Raw genomic sequence first — 26404 nt, forward strand, 5'->3', positions numbered from 1 at the left:
TTTTATGCTGTAAATAAGCAAGGAACAAATGACAATGTAAGAGAGGAAGAAAAATGAGCACTGAACGTCCCAATGACGAAGTGTTCAAAGACTGAGCTCAAGCTCAGAATTTAGAATTAAATCGGCCGTGTCATTTTCAAAGAATTCTCCCGACGTTCGCCTTAAACGATTTGGGGAAAACTTAGAAAACCGAAATCTGAATGACCGGGCATGGATCTGAACCGGCGTCCTCTCAAACGAGATTACATTGTACTGACTCGTTCAGTTTAGTGACTAAAGTTAGTGACCAGTCCACAATGACCAGAATGCTTACCTAACATAAACGCCGAATCATCCTTCCCGCATCTTTAAGGAGTGTAGCTTCACTTTCTGTGCGAATCTATTCTTTGACGATTTCAGGGGAGGGCGTGGTGTGGCAGAAGCTTCAACCCAAACTGTATCCATTATTACGGAAACGGTTGGGTGGTCGGAGTACAGCGGCTGGTGTTTATACCTACCATGTAAACTGGACAAACCTGCCTCCTTTGCCGAGGTCGCTAATTCAAGTTTGCATTGCGGTAATAGGTTTAGATGTTGCCGCTTCCAATCCTGGCGGGGGAAGAAAAGCGTTAGTGTTTGGCGAACAAGGGGACGGGAGGTGTAGCGTACAGTATTTTTGATCACCACATTTTGCGCCAACGCCCTTTCTTAAAATCCAAATCTCTCCACCGTGTCTCGTGGAGTGAGGGTTTGTGACACTGTTGATGGTGATCGTCCATCAGGTGGGGATGTTAAGCAGGCTTTCTCTCCCTCTCCCTCTCCCTCTCCCTCTCCCTCTCCTCCCCTCCCCTCCCCCTCTCATAGTCATCAACAACACAAACACGACATTAAAATCTACACGCACTCAGTGTTGTCAGCTACTGTGGGAATCAGCACTGTCACAAACAAGGAAGGAGAGAAGTTGCGATGGCTAGTGGCAGGAATCCAAAATTATCTGTACATATCACGTGCCGATTAAGAGAGCACTTTATTTCTACATCTACGTGATTACTCTGCTATTCACAATAAAGTGCCCGGCAGAGGGTTCAATGAACCTCCTTCAAGCTGTCTCTCTACCGTTCCATTCTCGAACGGCACGCGGGAAAAACGAGCACTTAAATTTTTTTGTGCGAGCACTGATTTCTCTTATTTTATCGTAATGATCATTTCTCCCTATGTAGGTGGGTGCCAACAGAATGTTTTCGAAATCGGAGGAGAAAACTGGTGATTGAAATTTAATGAGAAGATCCTGTCGCAACGAAAAACGCCTTTGTTTTAATGATTGCCACTCCATTTCACGTATCATGTCTGTGACACTATCTCCCCTATTTCGCGATAATACAAAACGAGCTGCCCTTCTTTGTACTTTTTCGATCAGTTCCACCTGATGCGTATCCCACATCGCACAGCAATACTCCAGAATAGGGCGCACAAGCGTGGTGTAGGCAGTCTCTTTAGTAGACCTGTTGCACCTTCTAAGTGTTCTGCTAATGAATCGCAGTCTTTGATTTGCTCTACCCACAATATTATCTATGTGATCGTTCCTTGTCCGCATCTCGTGGTCGTGCGGTAGCGTTCTCGCTTCCCACGTCGGGGTTCCCGGGTTCGATTCCCGGCGGGGTCAGGGATTTTCTCTGCCTCGTGATGACTGCGTGTTGTGTGCTGTCCTTAGGTTAGTTAGGTTTACGTAGTTCTAAATTCTAGGGGACTGATGACCATAGATGTTTAGTCCCATAGTGCTCAGAGCCATTTGAACCATTTTGTGATCGTTCCAATTTAGGTTATTTGTAATTGTAATCCCTAAGTATTGTTCAATTTACAGCCTTCAGATTTGTGTGACTTTTCGCGTAATCGAAATTTCGCTGATTTCTTTTAGTACTCATGTGAATAACTTCACACTTTTCCTTATTCAGGTTCAAAAATGGCTCTGAGTGCTATGTGACGTAACTTCTGAGGTCATCAGTCGCCTAGAACTTAGAACTAATTAAACCCAACTAACCTAAGGACATCACACACATCCATGCCCGAGGCAGGATTCGAACCTGCGACCGTAGCGGTCGCTCGGTTCCAGACTGTAGCGCCTAGAACCGCACAGCCACCTCGGCCGGCCTATTCAGGTTCAATTGCCACTTTTCGCACCATACAGATATCTTATTTAAATCATTTTTCTAGTCGTTTTGCTCATCTGATGACTTTACAAGACGGTAAATGACAGCATCATCTGCTAACAATCTAAGACGGCTACTCAGATTGTCTCCTATGTCGTTAATATAGATCAGAAGCAATAGACGGCCTATAACATTTCCTTGGGGAACGCCGGATATTTCTTCTGTTTTACTCGATGAATTTCTAAAAAGAAAAGAAACATAACTTAATTTCTCATTATGATGTGGCTTGATGTGATTGATGTGCTTTCTGTCCTTGCTGTGTGCAGTTACTGCCCACTACTACTACTCGCGCTGCAGGCTAAGTAACGCCTTCCAGTTACTTACAAGGGAACGTCCCCATCGCACCCCCATCAGATTTACAGATTTAGTTATAAGTTGGCACAGTAGATAGGCCTTGAAAAACTGAACACAGATCAATCGAGAAAACAGGGAGAAGTTGTGTGGAACTATGAAAAAAATAAGCTAAATATACAAACTGAGTAGTCCATGCGCACGATAGGCAACATCAAGGAGAGCGTAAGCTGATGAGCGCCATGGTCCCGTGGTAGGCGTGAGCAGCTGAGGAACGAAAGGTCCTTGGTTCAAGTCTCCCGTCGGGTGAAAATTTTACATTCTTTATTTTCGCAAAGTTATGATCTGTCGATCTGTCCGTTCGTTCAGTGACGTCTCTGTTTACTGTAATAAGTTTAGTGTCTGTGTTTTGCGACCGTACCGCAAAACAGTGCGATTAGTAGACGAAAGGACGTGCCTCTCCAATGGGAACCGAAAACATTTGATCGCAAGGTCATAGGTCAGCCGATTCCTCCACAGGAAAACACGTCTGATATATTCTATACGACACTGGTGAGGACATGTGCGTCATATGACAGGAATATGTTGTCGACCCACCTAACTTGTACACTTGGCGAATGGGTAAAAAGATTCTTCTACCTTGCCCGATTTAGGTTTTCTTGTGGATGTGATAATCACTCCCAAAAAAGTTATGAAAACATAAGTGCGTGTCACATAAACTGCAACAAATGAATGCAACAGTTTCACAGTCACACAGTTTTCCCTGTGCTCTGTCGAAACATATGTTTTTAACGTTTTCACATTTTTCGGACGGACGGACGGACAGATAATAATTGTCTGAAAATAAAAATTTAAACTTTTCTCTCGAGGGAAGACTTGAACCAAGGACCTCTCGTTCCGCAGCTGCTCACGCTAACCACGGGACCATGGAGCTCCTAAGCTCACACTGCTCCTTGATGTTGCCTATCTTGTACATGGACTACTCAGTTTGTATATTTTTCTTATTTTTTTCATAGTTCCATACAACTTCTTCCTGTTTTCTCGATTGATCTGTGTTCAGTTTTTCAAGGCCTACCCACTGTGCCAACTTATAACTAAATCTGTGGGAGGTGCGATGGTGAGGTTCCCTTGTTAGTACTGATGCTCTCGAAGACTGCTACTGAACTCGCCCGACCAGCGATGGGCGGCTGGTTAAGTCAGCCTTGACAGGGGACGCTGAACTCTTTCAGGAGGTGTGGCGCTGCTCAATCTTTCTATTGGCCCGAGAGTCAGCGCCTTCTGATGCTGTTTTGCGGCGCTACACTGGTTGGTGTGCAGTCGATGCGAGGACTGCACACTCGGAACAGTTATCTATACTGGACAGATACACAGAAGACAGAACACTCACACTTCTCGAAGTTCAAATGGTTCTGAGCACTATGGGACTTAACTTCTGAGGTCATCAGTCCCCTGGAACTTAGAACTACTTAAACCTAACTAACCTAATGACATCACACACATCCATGCCCGAGGCAGGATTCGAACCTGCGACCGTAGCGGTCGCGCGGTTCCAGACTGTAGCGCCTAGAACCGCTCGGCCACCCCGGCCGGCACACTTCTCGAAGTAATGGTATCATTGTGCGCTGAGGAAACGCGTTCCCATTAAACCAGGCTTTATGCAGCTGAAAAAACCCCTCGGTGATCTGCCAGTGAAGAATTCCGTACTTAACGCGCCAAAAGCCACTCAAAGCCTTTGAAGAATCTGAGGCCCATTGCTTGCTTTATTTGGAAGGTGAAATGTAATACTCTAATATATCATTCACTCTTACGAATGGTACAACGCAGACAAAGCATCGACGGGAGCGCAGCGAAGTACTAAAGTAAGCTTAACATAAAAGTGCAACGCCATGAACTTTCAGCGCCTGTTTCGCACGACTTTGTTGAGCAAATTTGTCTATTCTTTTAGCGCCACTGGGCTATTATTCTCTGCAACTGTACAGAAGTTGATTCCGGGGATCAGTAGTAGGGAGTAACAACAAATATGTTATTCAAATACCCACTCCGTTTCTTCCGCTTTTTTTTCTCCAGAAATGTTGTAGAGAAATTAAAAAAAATGGCGTGGAACTTTGCAATAGAAATACTGATAATAGGGCCTCAGTAAGTTTCTTAACGTTAGTCTTAGGCTGTGGAATAAACTGCCCCCTCTCCTAGGCCAATAACAGGGATTTACCATTGTCTGCCGGCCGCGGTGGTCTAGCGGTTCTGGCGCTGCAGTCCGGAACCGCGGGACTGCTACGGTCGCAGGTTCGAATCCTGCCTCGGGCATGGGTGTGTGTGATGTCCTTAGGTTAGTTAGGTTTAAGTAGTTCTAAGTTCTAGGGGACTTATGACCTAAGATGTTGAGTCCCATAGTGCTCAGAGCCATTTTTGAACCATTGTCTACCACTCTCAAGAAACAGACTGATGTCTACAAGAAAAGGGGTGTCGGAATCAAAGCAGTACCGCGTTCATTTTTTACCGTCCTACCTGGAAGATCGTTTTCCGGACAATCAAGCTTAGCCAAGGTCGTCTTCTGTAACGCCAGTGCAGTGCTGCTTTTGATTTCCAGTGAGAGTTATCGCCATATTATCTGGTTCTTCCATTTGCAGATAACTTTATAGGGGATTTTTTGTGTAGATAATATTACAACGGGGATATGAAACTTCTGATCTTATCGATAACGTGGTGTAGTCATAACTGTTCAGCATCGGAGAAAAACTTGGCTGTACCTGTTTTTTTCCCTTGATATCAGACAACGAGAACCACAAGGTTCTTTCAAGGAAAAACTGAAGAATCAGACTTTTGACATGCTACCGTCTAAATGTAAATAGAAGTTGGAAACTGAATTAAGCAGAGGCAAACTTCCTCAGAGGATAATTTTTTTGCAAAAAAATTTAGGGCATAACTTCTTAATTTGCAAAAGTTTAAGCGTATACGGTTAACATTACAACTGAAAAGCCAGAATAATAACTAAAACAGGTCGTTGTGTTAATCTATATTGCTTTGATTGAAAGTATCTGTTTCTAAACTATGTCTGGAAGATTCTGTGAGGTGCATACTCGATACGTGTCGTGAGTGACAAACCACGTGGACTTACAGTATTTATGCCTAAAATGTATTTGTGAGTTTATTTTATAAACGTTTCCCCAATTCTTTCAGGAAGCATTCTGTACTTATAGTGTGTTTAAAACTTGTTACCGAGACGGGTGTTTGCGCAACTTCTATTGTATTAAAAGGAGTCGATTGACGGATGATTCGGTTTGATGAAATTAGGGTGGCACATAAAACTACAGTGCTGCTCAGCCAAGTTTGTCCAGATTTTCGAAGCATTACTTCGGCGCTGAATTATAGTTCTGACATACCCTAAACGTATGAAAAGTGATTAAAAAAGTTTTTCAACAGGTGGAGTAGGAATGTAACAGCGGCTTTCATGTAATATAAGCTAAGAGAAAACCTCACCTAGTCACTTCACGTTTTGTCTGTTGCTGATGCGAATAATGTCTGGTACTGAAGGCGTGTAACAAAGATAAAGGCATGAACTGTACATATTGCTGTGTTGGCTCAAGAGTTAAATATCTATTGATAATGGCGCCTTGCTAGGTCGTAGCAAATGACGTAGCTGAAGGCTATGCTAACTATCGTCTCGGCAAATGAGAGCGTATTTGTCAGTGTAGCATCGCTAGCAAAGTCTGCTGTACAACTGGGGCGAGTGCTGGGACGTCTCTCTAGACCTGCCGTGTGGTGGCGCTCGGTCTGCAATCACTGACAGTGGCGACACGCGGGTCCGACGTATACTAATCGACCGCGGCCGATTTAAAGGCTACCACCTAGCAAGTGTGGTGTCTGGCGGTGACACCACACATATAAAACACAGTTATGTTCATGCTCAATGCTTTTGGTGATGTGTTGACTAAACACAAACGCTCAGCGCTTTTATGCATTTCCTTTTGTCTACAGTGCAAAGTTATGTGTAATGTGTATTGTAACTTTGTAAACAACGGAACCGTATGATGATATGCCAAACTGTCTTGGAGGGGATACTAGGAGTAAATATAAAGTAACTGATAGCGATTTTAGTTTATTTTGGTTTTAACTGTCACAGAGTTTCGACGCGGAAAAAAATATGGTTCGTTGTCTCGGTAGGCGAAGAAGAGGGAAGAAAGGGCTACACCACTGAGGATGAGGATAGTGGCCTACAGATACCAGGCAGATGAAGAACCGTAATCATTCCAGTAATAAATCCAAATGTTTCTGATCTGTGGTTAAAGTCTGAGAATGGATCTGAAGAATATTATCCTGTGTATCGAAGATTCAAGCTGACCGGAAAACGACGTAGCTAACGAATGAAAGAGGTGGAGCAAGGTCCTAGCTTAGTGACATTCAGCTGTGGCTATATTTCGTTAAGGTGAAAGTGTCAGGTCCTTCTGTCTGTAAGCAATCGCTAGTTGCTGTCGTCTCCTCATTCTTCATTCTGTGATAGATGTCCTTTGCCATCCAAGAAAGTTTAATAGCAGCTTGGTCTTGTTGGGACGCATTTGGTATTAACGTCACCTTAGTTCACTTTTCCACACCAACGTACGCACATCGGAAAGACACGAATGCCACACTAATTCCTTGCCAACATCTCGATGCCTTCGCTTTGAGGGGTGATAGTATTAGTGATTCTGAACGAAAAACTTCAGATCGATGTATGCCCTATTCCGAATGGTTTCCGAGATAGAAAACATTTAATATAACTTTTATACGTTTTTCTTGAATAAAGCGAAAACCACACTCTCCAGCGAAAACGTGTCGCAATACAAAATTAAATTATATTAAATTTCGTACAAAAAAGGTCCTATTCATTTTTTTCTCTAGAACTAATGGTTTGTGCGAAGAGAGCGCGATAATGTTGAAAAAATGGTTCGATGCGCATGCGCTGTAGCATACGTAGCTTTCGTAGGACAGTTTGAGGTTTACATTGTACCACAGTAGCGTACAGCAAGTTGAGACGAACAGTTTGATACTGGACACTTGTGGTGTATCAAGTCGGGAAACTACCTCAAATTGGCCTACAAAAACTACGTAAACTACAGCGCATGCGCGTCGAACGAGTTTTTCAACATTCTCGCGCTCTCTTCGCACAAACCATTTGTTCTAGAGAAAAAAATGAATAGGACCTTTTTTTGTAGGAAATGTCATACAAAGCAATGTGACCAGTGATGAAAACAATAAGGATTAAAAAAGGAGCGTTAGCGGGACTCGTACCGTCATCTCATCCACGACCTTCCTGCAAAGCGCGAACGCTAATGACAACCGCAATGACTTCTTAGGCCAAAACCTTCGCACAAACAGATCAGGTACATAATACACGCGTAAAACTTCTCTTGCGATTTTCTCGGAATTGTCAGGATAGAGCACCTTACTACTTGCACATTATGTTGTTTTAATGGCCCACTAAAGATGTACAAAGCTTGAAGTAAATCCGTGATTCCGACGTCGTTGCTTCCCCTTGTACAATTGATGGAAAACGAAACCCTCAAAATATATTTCGAAATTGCTAACGGCAGAAAGCTGGATTGGAATGGGCACAAAAGGCAAGGGAAATGAGCTGAAGAGACTTGTAAAGGAGTTGTCTTAAGGAACTGAAACTGAGGGTAGCAAAGGAAAAGCAGAACTACTGAACTCTTTCTTTTCTTTTCAAAGGAAAATCGAGGAGTATTGCCCCAATTTTATTATCACACCGCTGCAAAGACGACATATTAGTGTCAGCGGTGTTGAGAAAATTGAACAAAGCTCGAAAGCTTCATGGAGTCGTTATCAGATTCTGTACCAAATTTGCGACTGAGTTAGCCTGTCTTTTAGCAAAATCTACCGTAGATCCATCGAACAAAAAACCGTGGCCTGTAGTTAGAAGAGAGCACAGGTGACACCCGTCTACAGGAGGAGTAGCAGAAGTGATCCACAAAACTATCGTCCAATATCATTGATATACATTTGCTGTGGAATCTTAGAAAATATTCTAAGATCATACGTTTTTCATACCAACCCAGTTCGCACTTATTTCACATGACATTCTGAAATCCATGGATCAAGGCGGTCGGGTAGATGCAGTATTTATTGACGTCCGAGAAGTTCACTCAGTACTACACTTGTGCTTGTTATCGAAGTACGGTCGTATTGGGGTAGCAAGCGAAATTTGTGACTCGATTGAGAATTTCCCCGTAGGGAGGACACAGCGTGTTATCTTGGGTGGAGAGTCATCCACAGATGTAGAAGTAACAAGTGTGTTGGGATCTTTGCTGTTAATACTGTGTATTTTTGACACTGCGGACAATATTAATAGTAACCGCATACGTTTTGCAGGTGATTTAGTTACCTATCGTGAAGTATTGCATGAAAAAAAGGCAGCCGGTTTTTGATAAGATTTCACATTGGTGCAAAGATGGGCAACCTGCTTTAAATATTCGGAAAAATATGTGGTGCCCTACGACTACAAAATCAAAAAGTCGTAGTTGGAATCGGTTAACTCTAACTAATACAGGGTGTCCACAATGAGACTCCAACATTTGAACTCATAAAATCTGAGAGGAAACACAATTTATTGACGAACAAATACAGGGAAATCATACAGCAGCTCATCAAGTTTTCATACACAGGTGGACGGTTCAGTACACTTGAACATGGGCGCCACGGGTAGCGCGAAGAACATGAAGTCTATAATCGATTTCGTGCCATGTGTTGCGGAGCATCTGTTCTGTGACAGAGTTGATGACAATTCTTATGCGCTGTTTCAAGTCTTGCAGGTCCTTTACTGGTGTAGCGTATACCCGGTCTTTCACATAACCCCACAACAAAAAATCGAGGGGGGTTATGTCGGGCGAACGTGGCGACCAAGGTATTGGACCTCTACGGCCAATCCATAGTTGCGGGAATGCGTCATTTAAAAATTTTCGGACATCAAGGCTCCAATGGTGTGGTGCACCGTCCTGTTGAAACATCGCATTTGGCTGCAGGTCTGTTATCTGTGGCAAGGCAAATTATTCCAACATCCACAGTCGGCTCCTGAAAGAAAAACGGCCCAACAATGCGATTTATCATCAAACCACACCACACATTAACTTTCGGGCTGTCGCGCATGTGTTCCCTAGGTGAACGTGGATTTTCGGACCCCCAGATGCGCACATTGTAACGATTGACAGTCCCTGACACGTGAAAGGTTGCCTCGTCAGTAAACATCGCGCGTGATAAAAATGTCTCGTGCGCGGGAATGCGATCTAACATGACACATGCAAATTCTTCTCGCTTTGGTCGATCATCAGGCTCGATTTCTTGCACAACCCGCACTTTATATGCGTACAAACGTAATCGCTGATGAAGCACTTTGTGCACTGTTGAACGTTTCATACGAAGTTCTCGTGCTGCCTGTCGCACTGACTTCTGTGGACTTTGTTCGAATGACCGCCGCACTTGTTCCACATGATGTTCGCTGATCCCAGGCTTACCACCATCATGCCCTTTCGCAACACTCCCAGTAGCCAAAAACTGATCACACCACTTCTTTATAGTCTTGAACGACGGGGGCGCTTTGTTGTAAACTCGACTTGGGTCGCACATTTTGTCTCTACATACCACCAGACCACTTGTGCACGCTCCTTCATATCCTCCATTTTGCTAAAACAATTGATTGCAGCTCCACTACGGCCACTTGGCGTATAAAATTTGCACACCACAAACTTGTTGAGTTGCTCTGTCTGCCCCTTCAGGATTCACAGGTCCACCATCTGAAATGAGAAAGATAAAGGATATTAAAATGTTGGAGTCTCATTGTGGACATCATGTACTTGGGCGTAACAATTTATTGGGCTAAGAAATCGAACGATCAAATAGATTCAATCGTAGGTAAAGCAGGTGATAGACTTCGATTTATTAGGGAAATGCAATCAGTCTGCAAAACTATCTCGAAAAAGCCTACTTAGAAAGTTCGAAGAACCAGCGTTAAATGATGAATCTAGGAATATACTGCAGTTCCCTACGTATTGCACCGCTCATGTGGGGATCGTGAAGACAATATTGGATTAATTGCAGCGCACACACAATGTTCAAATGTCATTCCTCCTGCGCTCCATACGTGAATGGAACGGGAAGAATCCGCTGGTACAATGGGAAGTACTTGGTTGATAGGACACATTCTGAGGCATCAAGGGATCAGCAGTTTAGTACTGGAGGGAGGCATGGGGGATAAAAGTAGTAGAAGGAGACCAAGAGATGAATACAGATTTAGAAGGATGTAGGTTGCAGCAGGTACTTGTAGATGAAGAGGCTTGCACAAGGTAGAGTAGCATGGAGAGCTGTATCAAACCAGATTTGGACTGAAGACAACAACAACAACAACAACTACTACTACTACTACTACTACTACTCCGCCATGAACTTCACCTTGGTTTCCAGAGTACGGATATAGATATACAACTCAATAAATTCGGAGCACCTCGTGCCCCTGAGGCGGTTGCCGCTATTCCTCCAAAGATGTCTCGCAGTGTGAAAGAAGACATGTTCACTGAGATATGATACATGGATTAAACGTCTAGCACAGTGATTAACAAAGAAACTTGACTTCCATTGCGTTAGTGTGAGTGAAGCATTAATTAGAGTTAGAAAACAACAAATAGTCAGAGTGGTCTTACGACACCCCGAGCTTTAGCAAGCCGTTGACAAATGACAAAGCATTCGGCTACAGAGACGGTAATATTATTAAGCTGTATGTAATATTATTAAGCTGTCATAGAATGGTTCGCCTTTAACTTTGTCAATAAAAAAGCACAACATGCGAACCAGGGTCGGTTCGAGAACATATTTCCACACAAGCAACCTCTCATTTGGCGCCGCAACCCCCCCTCCCCCCCATTTCCCTCGTACAACTTCACCTCTGTCAGTTTTCGCTACTAACTGTGATACGCACTGTATACAAATCCAGCGTTAGCGATAGTCGTCTGTTCAGTAGTAGTAGTTGTTGTCCATATTACGCTACTTAGAAGGAATGACATTGTGACCATAGACGGAAGATAGAAACCAGAGACAGTGTGACTCACGTACTTCTCCTGGTTAGTTCTTAAACCTTACAGTCTCTTTCTTTCCGCCATGTTTTGCGCCTCCTGTTAGTCTGCGCCCATGGCTGGCGCCTATGTCGCCATCCGCTTGGTACGACCCTTGTCGAAGACGAAACGTTAGGGAACAAGCATCTCGCCAGGAAGTTTCAACTGAAGATGTCTTGAGTAATGTTGATTACGTTTTCCTGATAATTATGGTTCTAAAGTGAAGGTGCATAGCATCTGTTAGTACCGGTACTTAAATTTACGAAATAAAATTTTGTTGTGTCTTACCTACAGATATTGTACGGAAGTAAAGTATTTTAAAAAGATTAGAACATATTGTAAATAGGGGCCGCGGAATTGTGTATCCCGAGCGATCTTAAACCAGTTGTTAGCAGAACAGCTCGTAGGACAGGCGTTTGCGGTCGAGTAGCTAGCAACCTTGAATTAGCTGCACGAGCTGTTTGCGTTGCAACAAGCACGTGGCCAGATAGCTGCCCGCTGCATGCACTGTGAGATGTAGTGGTCACACTCCGTAATGCGGATACAGTGAATAAATAGATTACCAGGCAAATATCAGACGTTTGAGCAGTGGATTGTGCGTGCTTGGAGAAACATATTGTACCACGACTACGTTCAACGGGCCTTCGAACTACAGTGCTGATCCAGGGAGCGACGAAGTTCGTGGCTGCAATTAGGCGTCGAATTGTTCTCGGAAGAGCCTTCACGCCTAGCTAAACTCCCTTTGTTACAGCTATCTGCCGAACAAACCTCATTTAGTTTCTAATCGTGGTTTAGTTTTCACCTTTGATACTTTTGTCTGTTCCCTGTCCAAGGAATATTTTTCCTTGTTCTCAAGTTACTGTGCGTGTTATTGGTAAAATGTTTGATGTGAAACCGCTGCAAGGAGGGGGGACAATCCAAACTCCGTGTCCTGTCCAGGGCACGTGTTGAGCAACAATCATTGCGGTTGACATTTCATGCTTTCCCGATAGGATCTGTTGCAAATACGCTTCTCTGGTTTGCCGCCGGTTCGTCTTGTGTAACTCGCACAATATTTCCTCGATGCAACTGCCCGACATCATCGGAATTTAAAGGTGTTGTCCACCACATGCTAGAGAAGTATGTGCCTAGCAAAAGTATAGGGGAGGGAAAGGACCCACCTTGGTACAACAAACATATTACGAACTTTCTGAGAAAGCATAGAATTTTGCACAGTCGCTTTAAACGTAGTCACTGCCCCACTGACAAACAGAAATTATGCGAAATGAAAGCAGTCGTCATAAGGACAATGAGAGACTCTTTTAACGAATTTGAAAGCAATATTTTATCTGCAGATTCTAAAAATAACCCCAAAAAACTTTGGTCGTACGTAAAATCTATGAACGCTACAAATAATTCAATACCTCCTCTTGCTGACAGTGCGGGTAATGTAACTGATGATGATAAACAGAAGGCCGAAATTCTAAATCTAGCTTTCAAAAACACGTTTGCGATAGAGGACTGCAGCACCATTCCCCCTTTCAATTATCGAATAAACGAAAGGATGGCTTACATAGTGTTTAGTGTATCTGGGATTGTAAAACAGGTATGATCCTTAGACGCCAGGAAGGCATCTGACCCAGACGGTCTCCCTGTAAGATTATGTGTTGACTATGCTACAAATATAGCACCATTCTTATCAATCATCTATCAGAGATCATTGGAACGGCGGAAAGTTCCATGGGACTGGAAGAAGGCCCAGGTCATAGCAATCTATAAAAAGGGTAGAAAACCGGGTGCACATAATTACCGGCCAATTTCACTGACATCGATTTGTTGTAGAATCATGGAACATATTTTGTGTTCAGACATAATGACCTTTCTTGACTCTGAGAAGCTCATTTGCAGAAATCAGCACGGTTTTAGGAAACAGCGGTCATGCGAGACACAGCTGGCCCTCTTTGTGCATGATATACAACAGGCTCTAGATACCGGCTCCCAGGTTGATGCCATATTTCTCGACTTTCGAAAGGCATTAGACTCAGTTCCGCACTGTCGCTTGCTACAAAAAGTGCGCGCTTACGGTCTATCGAACGACATATGCAGTTGGATAGTAAGTTTTCTAACAGACAGGGAGCAGTATGTCGTCCTGAATGGGGTAACTTCAACAGAAACAAGAGTAACTTCAGGTGTGCCCCAGGGCTGCGTAATAGGTCCTCTGCTTTTTTTATGCTGATGATGCTGTAGTCTACAGGAAAGTAGTATCACACGAAAGTTGTGAACAAATCAATGAGGATTTGCAGAAAATAAATGCGTGGTGTAATGACTGGCAGTTATCTCTCAATATTATTAAGTGTAACCTACTGCATATAAAAAGGAGAAAATCCCCATTAATGTATGAGTACAAAATAAATGATCAGTCTTTGGAAGCGGTAACATCAGTCAAGTATCTGGGTGTGACTATTCGAAATGATCTCAAATGGAATGGTCAGATTACACAAGTAACGGGTAAGGCGAACTCTAGATTGCGGTTTATTGGTAGAACCCTGAAGCGATTCAGTCCTTCAACAAAGGAAATTGCTTACAATACGTTAGTTCGTCCAGTCTTAGAGTATTGTTCGTCTGTGTGGGACCCTTACCAGTTGGGTCTGCTTCAAGAGATTGAAGGTCCAAAGAAGAGCGGCAAGATTCGTGACTGCTACATTTAGCGTTACAAATCTCATAGAAAGTCTGAAGTGGGACACACTTGCAGGTAGACGACGCGCTATCCAGAAGGGGCTGCTCACTAAATTCCAAAATCCGATCATCGCCTAGAATGTGGAGCATATACTATTACCACCGACTTTCAAATAGCGCAATAATCACGATTCAAAGATAAGGGAAATTAGAGCTCGTACTGAGGCGTTCAGACAATCGTTTTTCCCTCGCGCGGTCCGCGAGTGGAACAGAGGGGGGATATGACTTTGGCGCGAATTGTGCCACACACAGCTTGGTGGCTAGCGGAGTATATATGTAGATGTAGATGGTGGTAGCTGTTGCTGTCACTGCTGCAAGGCGCGACTGATGATAATCGCGCCACTGTGTCGGAATTTATCATTACGGGAGCAGGCAATACGCGTACGCCGGAAGACGTTCGTAGTCGGAGGAAAGCGGCGCACCTGGTGCCCCCTGCTGGGAGCCGCAGAAAGGCCATCTGTGCGTGCGCTATGGGCAATGACTGTGCCGCCGGACGCTCCCCGGTTAAAGTTTGAACTAAATCTCAGTTTCGCGTTGCGTCACTTGAGGAATCTGAAGTTCTTGTTGTCCCTGATTTTGATTTAATAGCAGCCAGTGTTGGGTTCCAGGCGGCGCTTAGTTGAAAACCTGCATCCCTGTTGATAAGATTGTCCGCCGTGCGGATATGTATGGCTTCCTTAACGACACAATCCCAGAAAGATGACGCTGGGGATAAAATTTCCGTCTGTTCGTAACGCTTACGCAATGCTCCGCTACCGCTGATTTATCAGGTTGTCCCAGGCGTGTATGACGATGGTGCTCGACGCAACGTTCTTGCACGGTTCGGCATGTCTGTCCAAATTAATATTTTCCACATTGCCATGGGATTTTATACACGCTACGTTTCCCAGGGCCAAGGTCGTCTTTGACCGAACACAATAAATTCCTCAATTTTGCTGGTGGGCGAAAACACACTCTTGACGTCGTGCGTTTTGAGGATTCTTTCTATTCTCGAAGACATGCCGCTAAAATAGGGCAAGAACGCTGTTGCAGTGGGTGCCTCCGCAATTTCCATCCCTGCTTCGAGTTTGCATGGAACAGAATGCATGGCGTATCTGGCTATCGGAATAGCCATTCTGTTGTAATACCGTTCTCAGGTGTTGTAGCTCACCAGGTAGACTGTCGGCATCTGAGACTACATGTGCTCTGTGCACCAAAGAGCATAGGACACTACCGCGTTGCTCAGGATGATGGCAACTTGTGGCCTGCAAATATAGCTCTGTATGAGTTGATTTACGATAGACGCTGTTTCCCAGCGTACCATCAGCTCTTCTTCTGACTAAGACGTCCAGGAATGGTAAGATGCCATCCTTTTCCACTTTCGTAGTGAACTGTATATTGGGATGGAGCAAGTTCAGATGTCGGAGAAACACGGGTAATGTCTCTACTCGTTGGGGCCACACCCGGATGGGTGTCGTCCGGATGAGCAGGTTAACGCATCACGATTAACGAGGAGAGCTGTTGGACGTGGTCTTTCGGTGGTTTCTTACGCCAGCAAACATGAGGAAGACTCTCTCACCCGAACATGAGATTTGCGCTGGACGCATACAGATGGGATACACAGATTGTTTCCCAGGTGGTGCATTGCGACAGAGGGGGAGGGGGGTGGAGAGGGATGCCTTCGTCAGGAAGGGTATTCATCGCAAACTGTTACTAACATTGCATCAACCATATAACAATTGCCGACCCCGTAGAGGACAGGAAAAGGCAGGGCGAATGAAGAAGGAGAAGGTCTGGGTAGAGGATTCCAAGCGCTTAACAACGATGTAATCAGCGTCTTTGCTGAATATGAACGTATGAATCCGGTAACACAAAGTTCGCTCCGTCGAGCAGTATTAGTGCTGAGTAGCCCTTGCGCGAAGGCGCAAACAACGGAAGTAATGTGCGAATCTTCTATCTGATGTGTCGGCAGCGGGGCCAACACCTTGTAGATCGAAGTGGCTGAAAGTGCACGCTAAACTAACGCAGACGGGCGTGAAGTACTGGAACATGAGACTTATTAATGAATAAGAAGAAAAGTACGTAGCTGGAATAATATACTTAACTTTATTCTCTTGTTGGAATACATCTCTTGAATAGTAGTAAGCTATAAGCACTGATACAAATGGCGCCTTGCTAGGTAGTAGCTATGGAATAAGCTGAAGGCTATTCTATCAGTCTCTCGGCAAATGAGAGGAAGACTTGGTAGGTCTGGTCGCAAGCTATGTCGTCCGTACAACTGGGGCGAGGTCATGTCCGTGTCTTGTGACCTGCCATGTGGTGGCGCTAGGATTGCGATTACACAGTGGCGACACGCGGGTCCGACATGTACTACAGGACCGCGGCCGATTTAAGTTACCACCTAGCAAGTGTGGTGTCTAGCGGTGACACCACACTATCTGCAGGAAACGTGTCAGCACCATGAAATGGTCCCGACGGCATGCGAAACGTTAGCGAAAGCATTCCGAGCAGATTGATCGCTGCAGAACAATTCAATAGTTAGACAAAATTCATTTTTTCTAGCAGCTGTGACAGCTTCTTTTAATTGGCGACATCTTCTGACGCGATGAGTGAATGCTATTTGAAGTTGGCCTTATTGTCGTTGAGCATGGGAGCGGCGTCATTCATGTCCAAGCACTGGTCAGCAAACCATATCAGAAAATAAACTAAGAGGGCGTGCTGAAAAGTAATGCCTCCGAATTTTTTTATATGAAACTTTTAAAGCTTTTAAGTAAAGCAAACTTTGTTAAAATTCTCTCAGCGAGAGACCATTTTGCCGGCCGGCGTGGCCGAGCGGTTCTAGGAGCTAGTCTGGAGCCACGCGACCGCTACGGTTGCAGGTTCGAATCCTGCCTCGGGCATGGATGTGTGTGATGTCCTTAGGTTAGTTAGGTTTAAGTAGTTCTAAGTTCTAGGGGACTGATGACCTCATCAGTAAGTCCCGTAGTGCTCAGAGCCATTTGAACCATGTTGGAGACCATTTTGTTGATAACGCCACTGTAGAATCTTTGAATTTGTTAATAGGGCCACAACCGCACCTCTGCTTCTAGCGCTTCATCACTGTCAAACTGAAGTCCTTGTAGATGTTCTTGAAACTTGGGAAACAGATGACACTCGGATGGGGCCAAATCGAGGCTGTATGGAGGAGCATCGATCAGATGTCGCAGCGCTCGAGTGTTGTCTGGGATTGTCATGTTGCAAGAAATGAATTTCAATAGGAGGCACGTCTTCTTCCATTAAAAACTCGATTACGGCAAGCTATTTCTCACTCACCGATATAGTTACATTACACACTGCCGTATTACACACTCCCATATTAGACACTGCAATTCGGGGCGCTCTAGCGGTAAAGGACAGCAAATATAGAGACATGAAGGATAACGATGTAGAATCTTATCGTTGCTTTTATTTAAAAAGCTGTAAGTAAAGATTCGAAGCATTACTTTTCAGCACATCCTCGCACAAGACCAATTTCATTAACCAGTAATAATAATAATAATAATAATAATAATAATAATAACAACACGTTCCCACATACAAGTATGCACTACAAAATGTACTGGAGAATGATGAATACAAATTATACTGGAACAGGACCATTATAACAGATAAAACAACACCACATAACTAACCTGACATCATACTCACCAATAAAAAGAAGAAATTAACACAACTAATCGAAATATCCATACCCAATACAACAAATATACAGAAGAAAATAGGAGGAAAAAAATTGAAAAATACATCCAACTGGCTGAGGAAGTCAAGGACATGTGGCATCAGGATAAAGTTGACATTATACCAATTATACTATCAACTACATGAGTCATACCACACAATATCCACCAGTACATCACGCAATACAGCTACAACGAAACGTATATATACAACTACAGAAATCTGTAATTATTGATACATGTTCAATTACCCGAAAGTTCCTGAATGCAATGTAACATATACCGTACAGTTAAAAGGAAGTCACGCTTGATCAAGGTCCGCGTCGACTTGCATTTTTAACCAGACATAACGTCTGAGAAAGGAAAGAAATAATAATAATATGCTAAAAGTGATGTATGTAAAGATCCAAAATGAAACAGTTAGTGGCTGACTGGTAAGTAAGTGTATAATGCATAAAGAGTACCATCGTGTCAGTTCTGTTGGGAACTGGGAAGACAGAGAAAAATTTAATAACTTTTCGACAGTTTTAAAGTCATTATCTAGAAAGAGAGAGAACGTTCCGCATGAACTCTGTACTGTCATACTAAGTACGTGCAAAATGAACTCCTTCTTGCAGACACCACGGACAGAAGTTTTTAACAACTTCACAAAAGTGACGCGTCTCTGCAGAAAAAAATGTGTATGGTTAAGAACAGTATCCCATGTGGAGGCACACAAGGAAAACAATACCTCGGCGTAGTGACTAGGCGGAAGTTTAGTCACATCCAGGTACTTGCCTTCACCAACCGTAGATTTTTCCCGCACTTCCAGCTATTCCACTCCCCTTGAGTTTTCTCTGAAGGATGAAGCTACTGGAATAGCGGACTGTGTCACTATATTTCTGAAGAATCTGCCGCAACGCTGCAAATGGAAAAATGACACTAAGCTAATAGTCACCAGTAGATGAGGTCGTTTGATATTCTGCGCGATATCAATGGAGATACTATCGAAGACAGTGCTGCCAAAGCAGCGTTACTAAACACAGCCTTCCGAAGTGCCTTCACAAAAGAAGACGAAGTAAATATTCCAGAATTCGAATTGAGAACAGCCGCCAATATGAGTAACGTAGAAGTAAATATCCTCGGAGTAGTGACGCAACTTAAATCACTTAATAAAAGCAAGTCTTCTGGTGCAGGCTGTGTACCAGTTAGATTCCTCTGAGTATGCTTCAATATCTCCATACTTAACAATCATATACAACCGTTCGATCGACGAAAGATCCGTACCAAAGACTGGAAAGTTGCACAGGTCACACCAATATTCAAGAAAGGTAGTAGGAGTAGTCCACTAAATTACAGGCCCATATCATTAACGTCGATGTGCAGCAGGATTTTGGAACATATATTCTGTTCGAACATTATGAACTACCTCGAAGAAAACGCTCTATTGACACACAGTCAACATGGGTATAGAAAACATCGATCTTGTGAAACATAACTAGCTCTTTATTCGCATGAAGTGTTGAGTGCTTTTGGCAAGGGATTTCAGATCGATTCTGTATTTCTGGATTTCCAGAAGGCTTTTGACGCTGTACCACACAAGCGGCTTGTAGTGAAACTGCGTGCTTATGGAATATCGTCTCAGTTATGTGATTGGATTTGTTATTTCCTGACAGAGAGGTCACAGTTCGCAGTAACTGACGGAAAGTCATCGAGTAAAACAGAAGTGATTTCTCGCGTTCCCCAAGGTGTGTTCTTAATTAGTTTTCAAAAACCGAACAAGAGAGCGATACAAAAATTGGACATGGGATGCTAGTTAGGACCGAATCCGAGCCAAAGGCTTAGCAGTCTCGTTCGCTACCATTTAGGCTATGAGAACAACTGACGTATTTTATCTGGCGGGCCGCTTGAATTTGCGCGCAACGCCAACGGCCTGACTGGCTAACTTCAATGCTAATAAACTCGGAAACGGCGCAAAATATCGATTTTTCTCTTAACAATTATTTCTCAGCACAACATACTCCGCGACACCCTTGCAAGCATTTCATACCGTTTCTGATCACCGTATATACCCAGATGAAGAGAGAACGAGTGTGGGCAAAAGAATGACATGCACTATCCAATAAAAGACTGATCATCATTAAGTGTAAGTAACTGTCTTAAAAAACTGAAGATCATTTACGTACCGATAAATGATTAGCGTGTTGCCATATTTTTCACTACTACTTGCCAGGACTAACCAGCAGCCACCACCTAATGATACCGAGCAATTGCGTCGAACAAATATTGTGACATTTACTGTACAAAACATGATCTAGCGGCTGACTCGAGGGCGTTATATTGAAATAACTAACAGGTGTAAAAAAAGGACAGAAACATACGTGAAGATAATAACCATAGATTGCTAACATTGTATTTGCACCTTTGTAAGATCTTCGGAAGAAAGAATTTGTCAGTCTTCCATGCTTGTGCTCAGCAACGAGAGTTCGTCCTTTCTCAAACGTTACTACGCCGATGCTGATTGATGGCCACTTATTTTTTAATCTTAACATTTCGCTGCAATTATCCAATGCACACCCACAGGGCGTCCTGACTATTTCTGTAAGGTAGCGCTCTAAGAAAACAGTTGCTGCGTGGTTTGAGGCGCCATGTCATGGACTGTGCGGCCCCTGCCCCCGGACGTTCGAGTCCTCCCTCGGGCGTGTGTGTGTGTGTGTGTGTGTGTTTTGTTCTTAGCATAAGCTAGTCTAAGTTAGTTTAAATTAGTTAGTCTAGGACCGATGACCTCAGCAGTTTGGTCCCTTAGGAATTCACACACATTTGAACATTTTTTGGACACAGTAATTACAGTCAATGTTAACAGCGGAGCAGATCCTTTCTTAATTGGATGAGATACGTAATAACTTGGGTGTCGTTGAAGATAACCCTGGATTACGACGCTTGTTTTATGTAATTTTTTTTATACGCAAATGAGGATCACATCCTCGTTTTCTCTTTGTTATTTTCCTACGTTTTCAATTTGCTTAATCATCTTCGTCGAGCTAGGTGGCGCAGTGGTTAGCAGATTGGACTCGCATTCGGGAGGTCGGCGGTTCAAACCCGCGTCCGGCCATTCTGATTGTGGTGTTCCGTGATTTCCCTAAATCGCTTCAGGCAAATGCTGGGATGGTTCCTTTGAAAGGGGACAGCCGGCTTCCTTCTCCATCCTTCCCTAGACCGATGGGACAGATGACCTCGCTTTTTGGTCTCCGCTCCCCAACCAACCATCATCTTCAAAAAAATCATCCAGAAAACTTCACATATTATGGGGTACCGTACATCATTTTCTTATAACTATTAGCCAGAGATATTCTCTCTCTCTCTCTCTCTCTCACACACACACACACACACATATAACAATTATTACTGCAGTGAAATAGGGAACTTAATTTTGACCTTACAGTTGCAGGAGATTTGTTTTGCGTGATATAAAAATTCAGGTGCTTCAATAGAAGCTGTGAGCTAATAAGAATATCATTAAGGTTTTATGAAACAGTGAACACAAGCTGCTTTTGTCTTGTATTGATGATTGCTGTAAATATGTGTTCCGCAATCCGTGGTTCCATAGTGCTGTCGACAGAAGATAGCAAGTTATTCCATATTACTTTCCATATGACTTTTGATAAAATTGCGAACCTATGGAGTATCGACTCAGTTATGTGAATGGCTTCGTGATGTCCCCCGAAAAGGTCACAGTTCGTAGTTATTGACAGGAAGTCATCTAGTAAAACGGAACTGATATCTGGGGTTCCTCAAGGAAGTATTATAGGTCCTCCACTTCTCTTATTCTACATAAACGATTTAGGAGACAATTTGAGCAGCTCTTAGATTGTTGCTGATGATGGTGTCGTTTACATCTACACCCTGCAAACCACCGTGAGGTGCATGGCAGAGGGTACGTCTCATTGTACCAGTTATAAAGGTTTCTTCCTGTTCGATTCACGTATGGAGTGCGGGAAGAATGATTGTTTGAATGTCTCTGTGCGTGCAGTAATGATTCTAATCTTATCTTCAGTCCCTAAGTGAGCGATACGTAGGATATTGTAGCATATTTCTATTCTTCTAAAGGCGGTTCCTGAAACTTAAACAGACTTTCTCAGTATAGTTTGTCTGTTGTCAAGAGTCTCCCAGATCAGTTCTTTCAGCATTCTGAGACACTCTCCCATGGATTAAACAAACCTGTGACCATTCGTGCTGCCGTTCTCAGCTTACATTCAGTATCCCTTTTAGGCGTATATGGTACGGGTCCCACACATATGAGCAATATTCTAGAATTCGTAAGCAATCTCCTTTGTAGAGTGATTGCACTTCTCCAGTATTCTACCAATAAACCGAAGCCTACCATCTGCTTTACCCACGACTGAACCTATGTGATCATTCCACCTCATATCCCTGCAAAGTGTTACACCCAGCTATTTGTGTGAGTTGGTCGATTCCAGTTGTGACTCAATTGATTTTAGTTATAGGATACTACATTTTTTCGTTTTATGAAATGCAAAATCTTAGTTCTTAACTTTTAAAGCCAGTTTCCAAGCTCTGTTCCACTTTGAAATTTTCTCAAGATCTGACAATATTTATGCAGATTCTTTCAGATAGTACTTGATTGTAAATAACTGCATCATCTGCAAAAAGCTAGATTATACTATTAATATTGTCTGAAAGATCATTAATACACAACATGAACAGCAAGGGTCCCAATACACTTCCCTGAGGCACACCCAAAGTTACTTCTATATCTGACATTCTCTCTTCATCCAAGATAACATGCTGCGTCCTCTCTACCAAAACCTCCTCAATCCAGTCACAAAAATCACTTGATACCTCCCTATGATCGTACTTTATACAATAAGCGTAGATGTGGTACTGAGTCAAATGCTTTTCGGACATCAAGAAACATTGCATCTATTCGGTTGCCTTGAGCCGAAGCTTTCAGTATGTCATGCGCGAAAAGTGCAAGTAGGGTTCCACATGATAGACATTTTCTAAATCCGTGCTGTTTGCCATACTTATGTTTGAGCTTAGAGTATGTTCTAAGATTCTACAACGAAAACATGTCAGGGATATTGGACAGTAGTTTTGTGGATCACTTCTAATACTTTTTTGTAGACTGGTGTGACCTGTGCCATTTTCCTCGAACTGGGAACGGTTTTGTGTTCGAGGGATCTATGATAGATTATAGTTTGAAGGGGGATTAACTCAGCCACAAATTCAGTGTAGACTGCGACAGCGACTTCCGTCGGGACATGAAGCGTACTTAATACTGTTATTAATACTTATTCCATTCTTCTTTGCAGTGGTATGGCGCTAGTCTCTTGTGTTTTCCTTTGTAAAGGAACATTTGAAAATGGAATTAAGCATTTGGGCAAATGCTTTACTACCCTCAATTTCAGTTCCTGTCTCATTAGTGACTGGACACTAATTTTGCTTCCACTAACAACTTTAACATACGATCAGAATTTCTTTGGGTTCTGTGGAAGATCACTTGACAATATTCTGCTATGGCAGTCACTGAAGTAATCATGCATTGCCCTCTTGACAGCCAAAAGCGTTCATTCAGCATCTCTCTATCTGTAGCCCTACTCTTTTGTTTTCCAACTATTATGCAACAGTCTCTGTGTTTATTTAGCAGTTTCTTTGCAGCGACAGTATACCATGGAGGTTACCTCCCATTAGGAACTTTCTACTGATTACATACACTATGTGATCAAAAGTATCCGGACACTTGGCTGACTTCAAAGTTCGTGGCACCCTTCATCGGTATTGCCACAATTCAATATGGTGTTGTCTCACCCTTAGCCCTGATGACAGCTTCCACTCTCGCAGGCATACGTTCAATCAGGTGCTGGAAGGTTTTTTGGGGAATGGCAGCCCGTTTTTCATGGAGTGCTGCACTGAGGCGAGATATCGATGTTGGTTGGTGAGGTCTGGCACGAATTCGGCGTTCAAAACATCCCAAAGGTGTTCTATAGGATCAGGTCAGGACTTTGTGCAGGCCAGTCCATTACAGGGATGTTATTGTCGTGTAACCACTCCACTACATGCCGTGCATTTTGAACAGGTGCTCAATCGTGTTGAAAGATGCAATCGGCATCCCCTAATTGCTCTTCAACAGTGTGAAGCAAGAAGGTGCTTGAAACATCAATGTAGGCCTGTGCTGTGATAGTGCCACGCAAAACAACAAGGCGTGCAAGCCTTCATGAAAAATACGCCCACACCATACCACCACCACCACCACCACCACCGTTGGCCCTACACACGCTGGCAGATGACGTTCACCGGGCATTCGCCATACCCACACCATGCCATCGGATCGCCACGTTGTGTACCATGATTCAGCACTCCAAACAACGTTTTCCACTGTTCAATCGTCCATTGTTTACGCTACTTACACCAAGCGAGGCATCATTTGGCATTTATCGGTGTGATGTGTGGCTTATGAGCAGCCGCTCGAACATGAAATCAAAGTTTTCTCATCTCCTGCCTAACTGTCATAGTACTTGCAGTGGATCCTGATACAGTTTGGAATTCCTGTGTGATGGTCTGAATAGGTGTCTGCCTATTACACATTAGGTGCCTCTTCAAATGTCGGCGGTCTCTGTCAGTCAACAGACGAGGTCGGCCTGTACGCTTTTGTGCTGTACGTGCCCCTTCACATTTCCACTTCACTATCACATCTGAAACAGTGGACCTAGAGATGTTTAGGAGTATGAAAATCTCGCGTAAAGACGTATAAACAAGTGACTCCCAAAAAATGGTTCAAATGGCTCTGAGCACTATGGGACTTAACTTCTGAGGTCATTAGACCCCTAGAACTTAGAACTACTTAAACCTAACTAATCTAAGGACATCACACACATCCTTGCTCGAGGCAGGATTCGAACCTGCGACCGTAGCGGTCGCGCGGTTCCAGACTGTAGCGCCTAGAACCGCTCGGCCTCTTTGGCCGGCTCAAGTGACACCCAATCACCTGACCACGTTCATAGTCTGTGAGTCCTGTGGAGCACCCCATTCTACTGTCTCACAATGTCTAATGACTACTGAGGTCGCTGATATGGAGTACCTGGCAGTAGATGGCAGCAAAATGCACATAATATGAAAAACATATTTTTGGACGTTTACGGATACTTTTGATCACATAGTGTATCTTTATACTCGTTTTAGTTGTCTTTTGTACTTTGGTTATCATTGTGGCCACAACCGCTTTGTGGCCTTAATTAGAGTGAAAAGCTTAAAAGATGTTGCAGTTTGTGAACAACATATAAATCTGAAGAGAGAGAGAGAGAGAGAGAGAGAGAGAGAGAGAGAGAGAACTGTACGAACCAAACATGCGAAACCACACACTCTAAGTAAGAAATGAATAAACCATGGAATGGAATACATTTTAGTTTACAAATTAGAAGGTAACATTTGTTAATTGCAAGCCAAGTTCATGTTGCAGGCTACAATTGTTGGTCAGCGTGACCACCATCTGCATCCAAGATAGCCTGGAATCACACTAGATGTTCCATTTCACAACTGTTCACTGCACTTTAGGAATGGTGGGCCATGGAATATTCAGCTGTCCTGACCCTGCTCATGTATTGCTTGAAGATGTCACATTGTGTCCAGCATTCTCATCCACGGGGCCAGTAACTTCTTCAACAGTTTGTGGCAAAAATAGCTGTTAGCCTGTTTCAGAAGCAATTCCCAAATCTCCAGTTAATTTGAGCACTCTTCATTTATTTAATTTGTCAGTACTAATGAAGAGCAGCAGCACTATGCTACATATTTTGATAAAACTGGTTTACAAGTAAAGTCCTGTTCACTTTGTTCAGACTTATGTTGACTGTCTACAACTTTAATGCACACGAAAGCTTGCTTCAACCCTATGTTGCCATACCTGTACTAGCACCTAACAACATGTCATGTTACTGACACCACTAACAATGCAAATCTACAGCCTCAACAGCATCCCTATAACTTTGGTTACCCACATGATAAATAACTTTCCTCCAACACTGTCTCATGTAGTGAAAGTGTAACTATAAACATCCTGCAAAGACTGTTAAATAGAAGACTTTTGAAAAAGAGCCTGCAAGAATCTGTATGTCGAGCAAGTTACATTGCCCTTGAAGTTCTTTTTCGAGACAAGAAGACGACTTGGACAGGTGTCATGTTGTAAAAGAAAGTAATTATGTATTGAATTATATTGTGGTATTGGAAAAAATAAATTCTTTAAATTGTAAAAAATTGTTTTATAGGAAAGTAAATGTGGGAACTGCTAAGTGATGTATTATTGTTTTGTTACAGGCATGTCCAAAGCCAAAACCTGGATATCTGAATGTGCACTTGGTGGCACACACACATGATGATGTTGGTTGGCTGAAAACAGTGGACCAGTATTACTATGGAAGTGAGTAAAATTTTA

At 43.2% G+C, this 26404-nt stretch overlaps 1 protein-coding gene across 2 annotated transcripts in view; it reads left to right on the top strand.

Moving 5' to 3' along the window:
• The window catches only part of LOC126199174 (lysosomal alpha-mannosidase-like), a 152897-nt gene that overhangs the window by 14874 nt on the left and 111619 nt on the right, over window positions 1-26404 (top strand). For both annotated transcript variants that reach the window (XM_049935946.1, XM_049935954.1), the window contains exon 2: window positions 26287-26389. In XM_049935946.1, coding sequence (XP_049791903.1) covers window positions 26287-26389 — 103 coding nt within the window. The remainder of the gene's footprint in view (window positions 1-26286; window positions 26390-26404) is intronic.

This window comes from Schistocerca nitens, chromosome 1 (genome assembly GCF_023898315.1).
Source record: "Schistocerca nitens isolate TAMUIC-IGC-003100 chromosome 1, iqSchNite1.1, whole genome shotgun sequence".
Lineage (NCBI taxonomy): Eukaryota > Metazoa > Arthropoda > Insecta > Orthoptera > Acrididae > Schistocerca > Schistocerca nitens.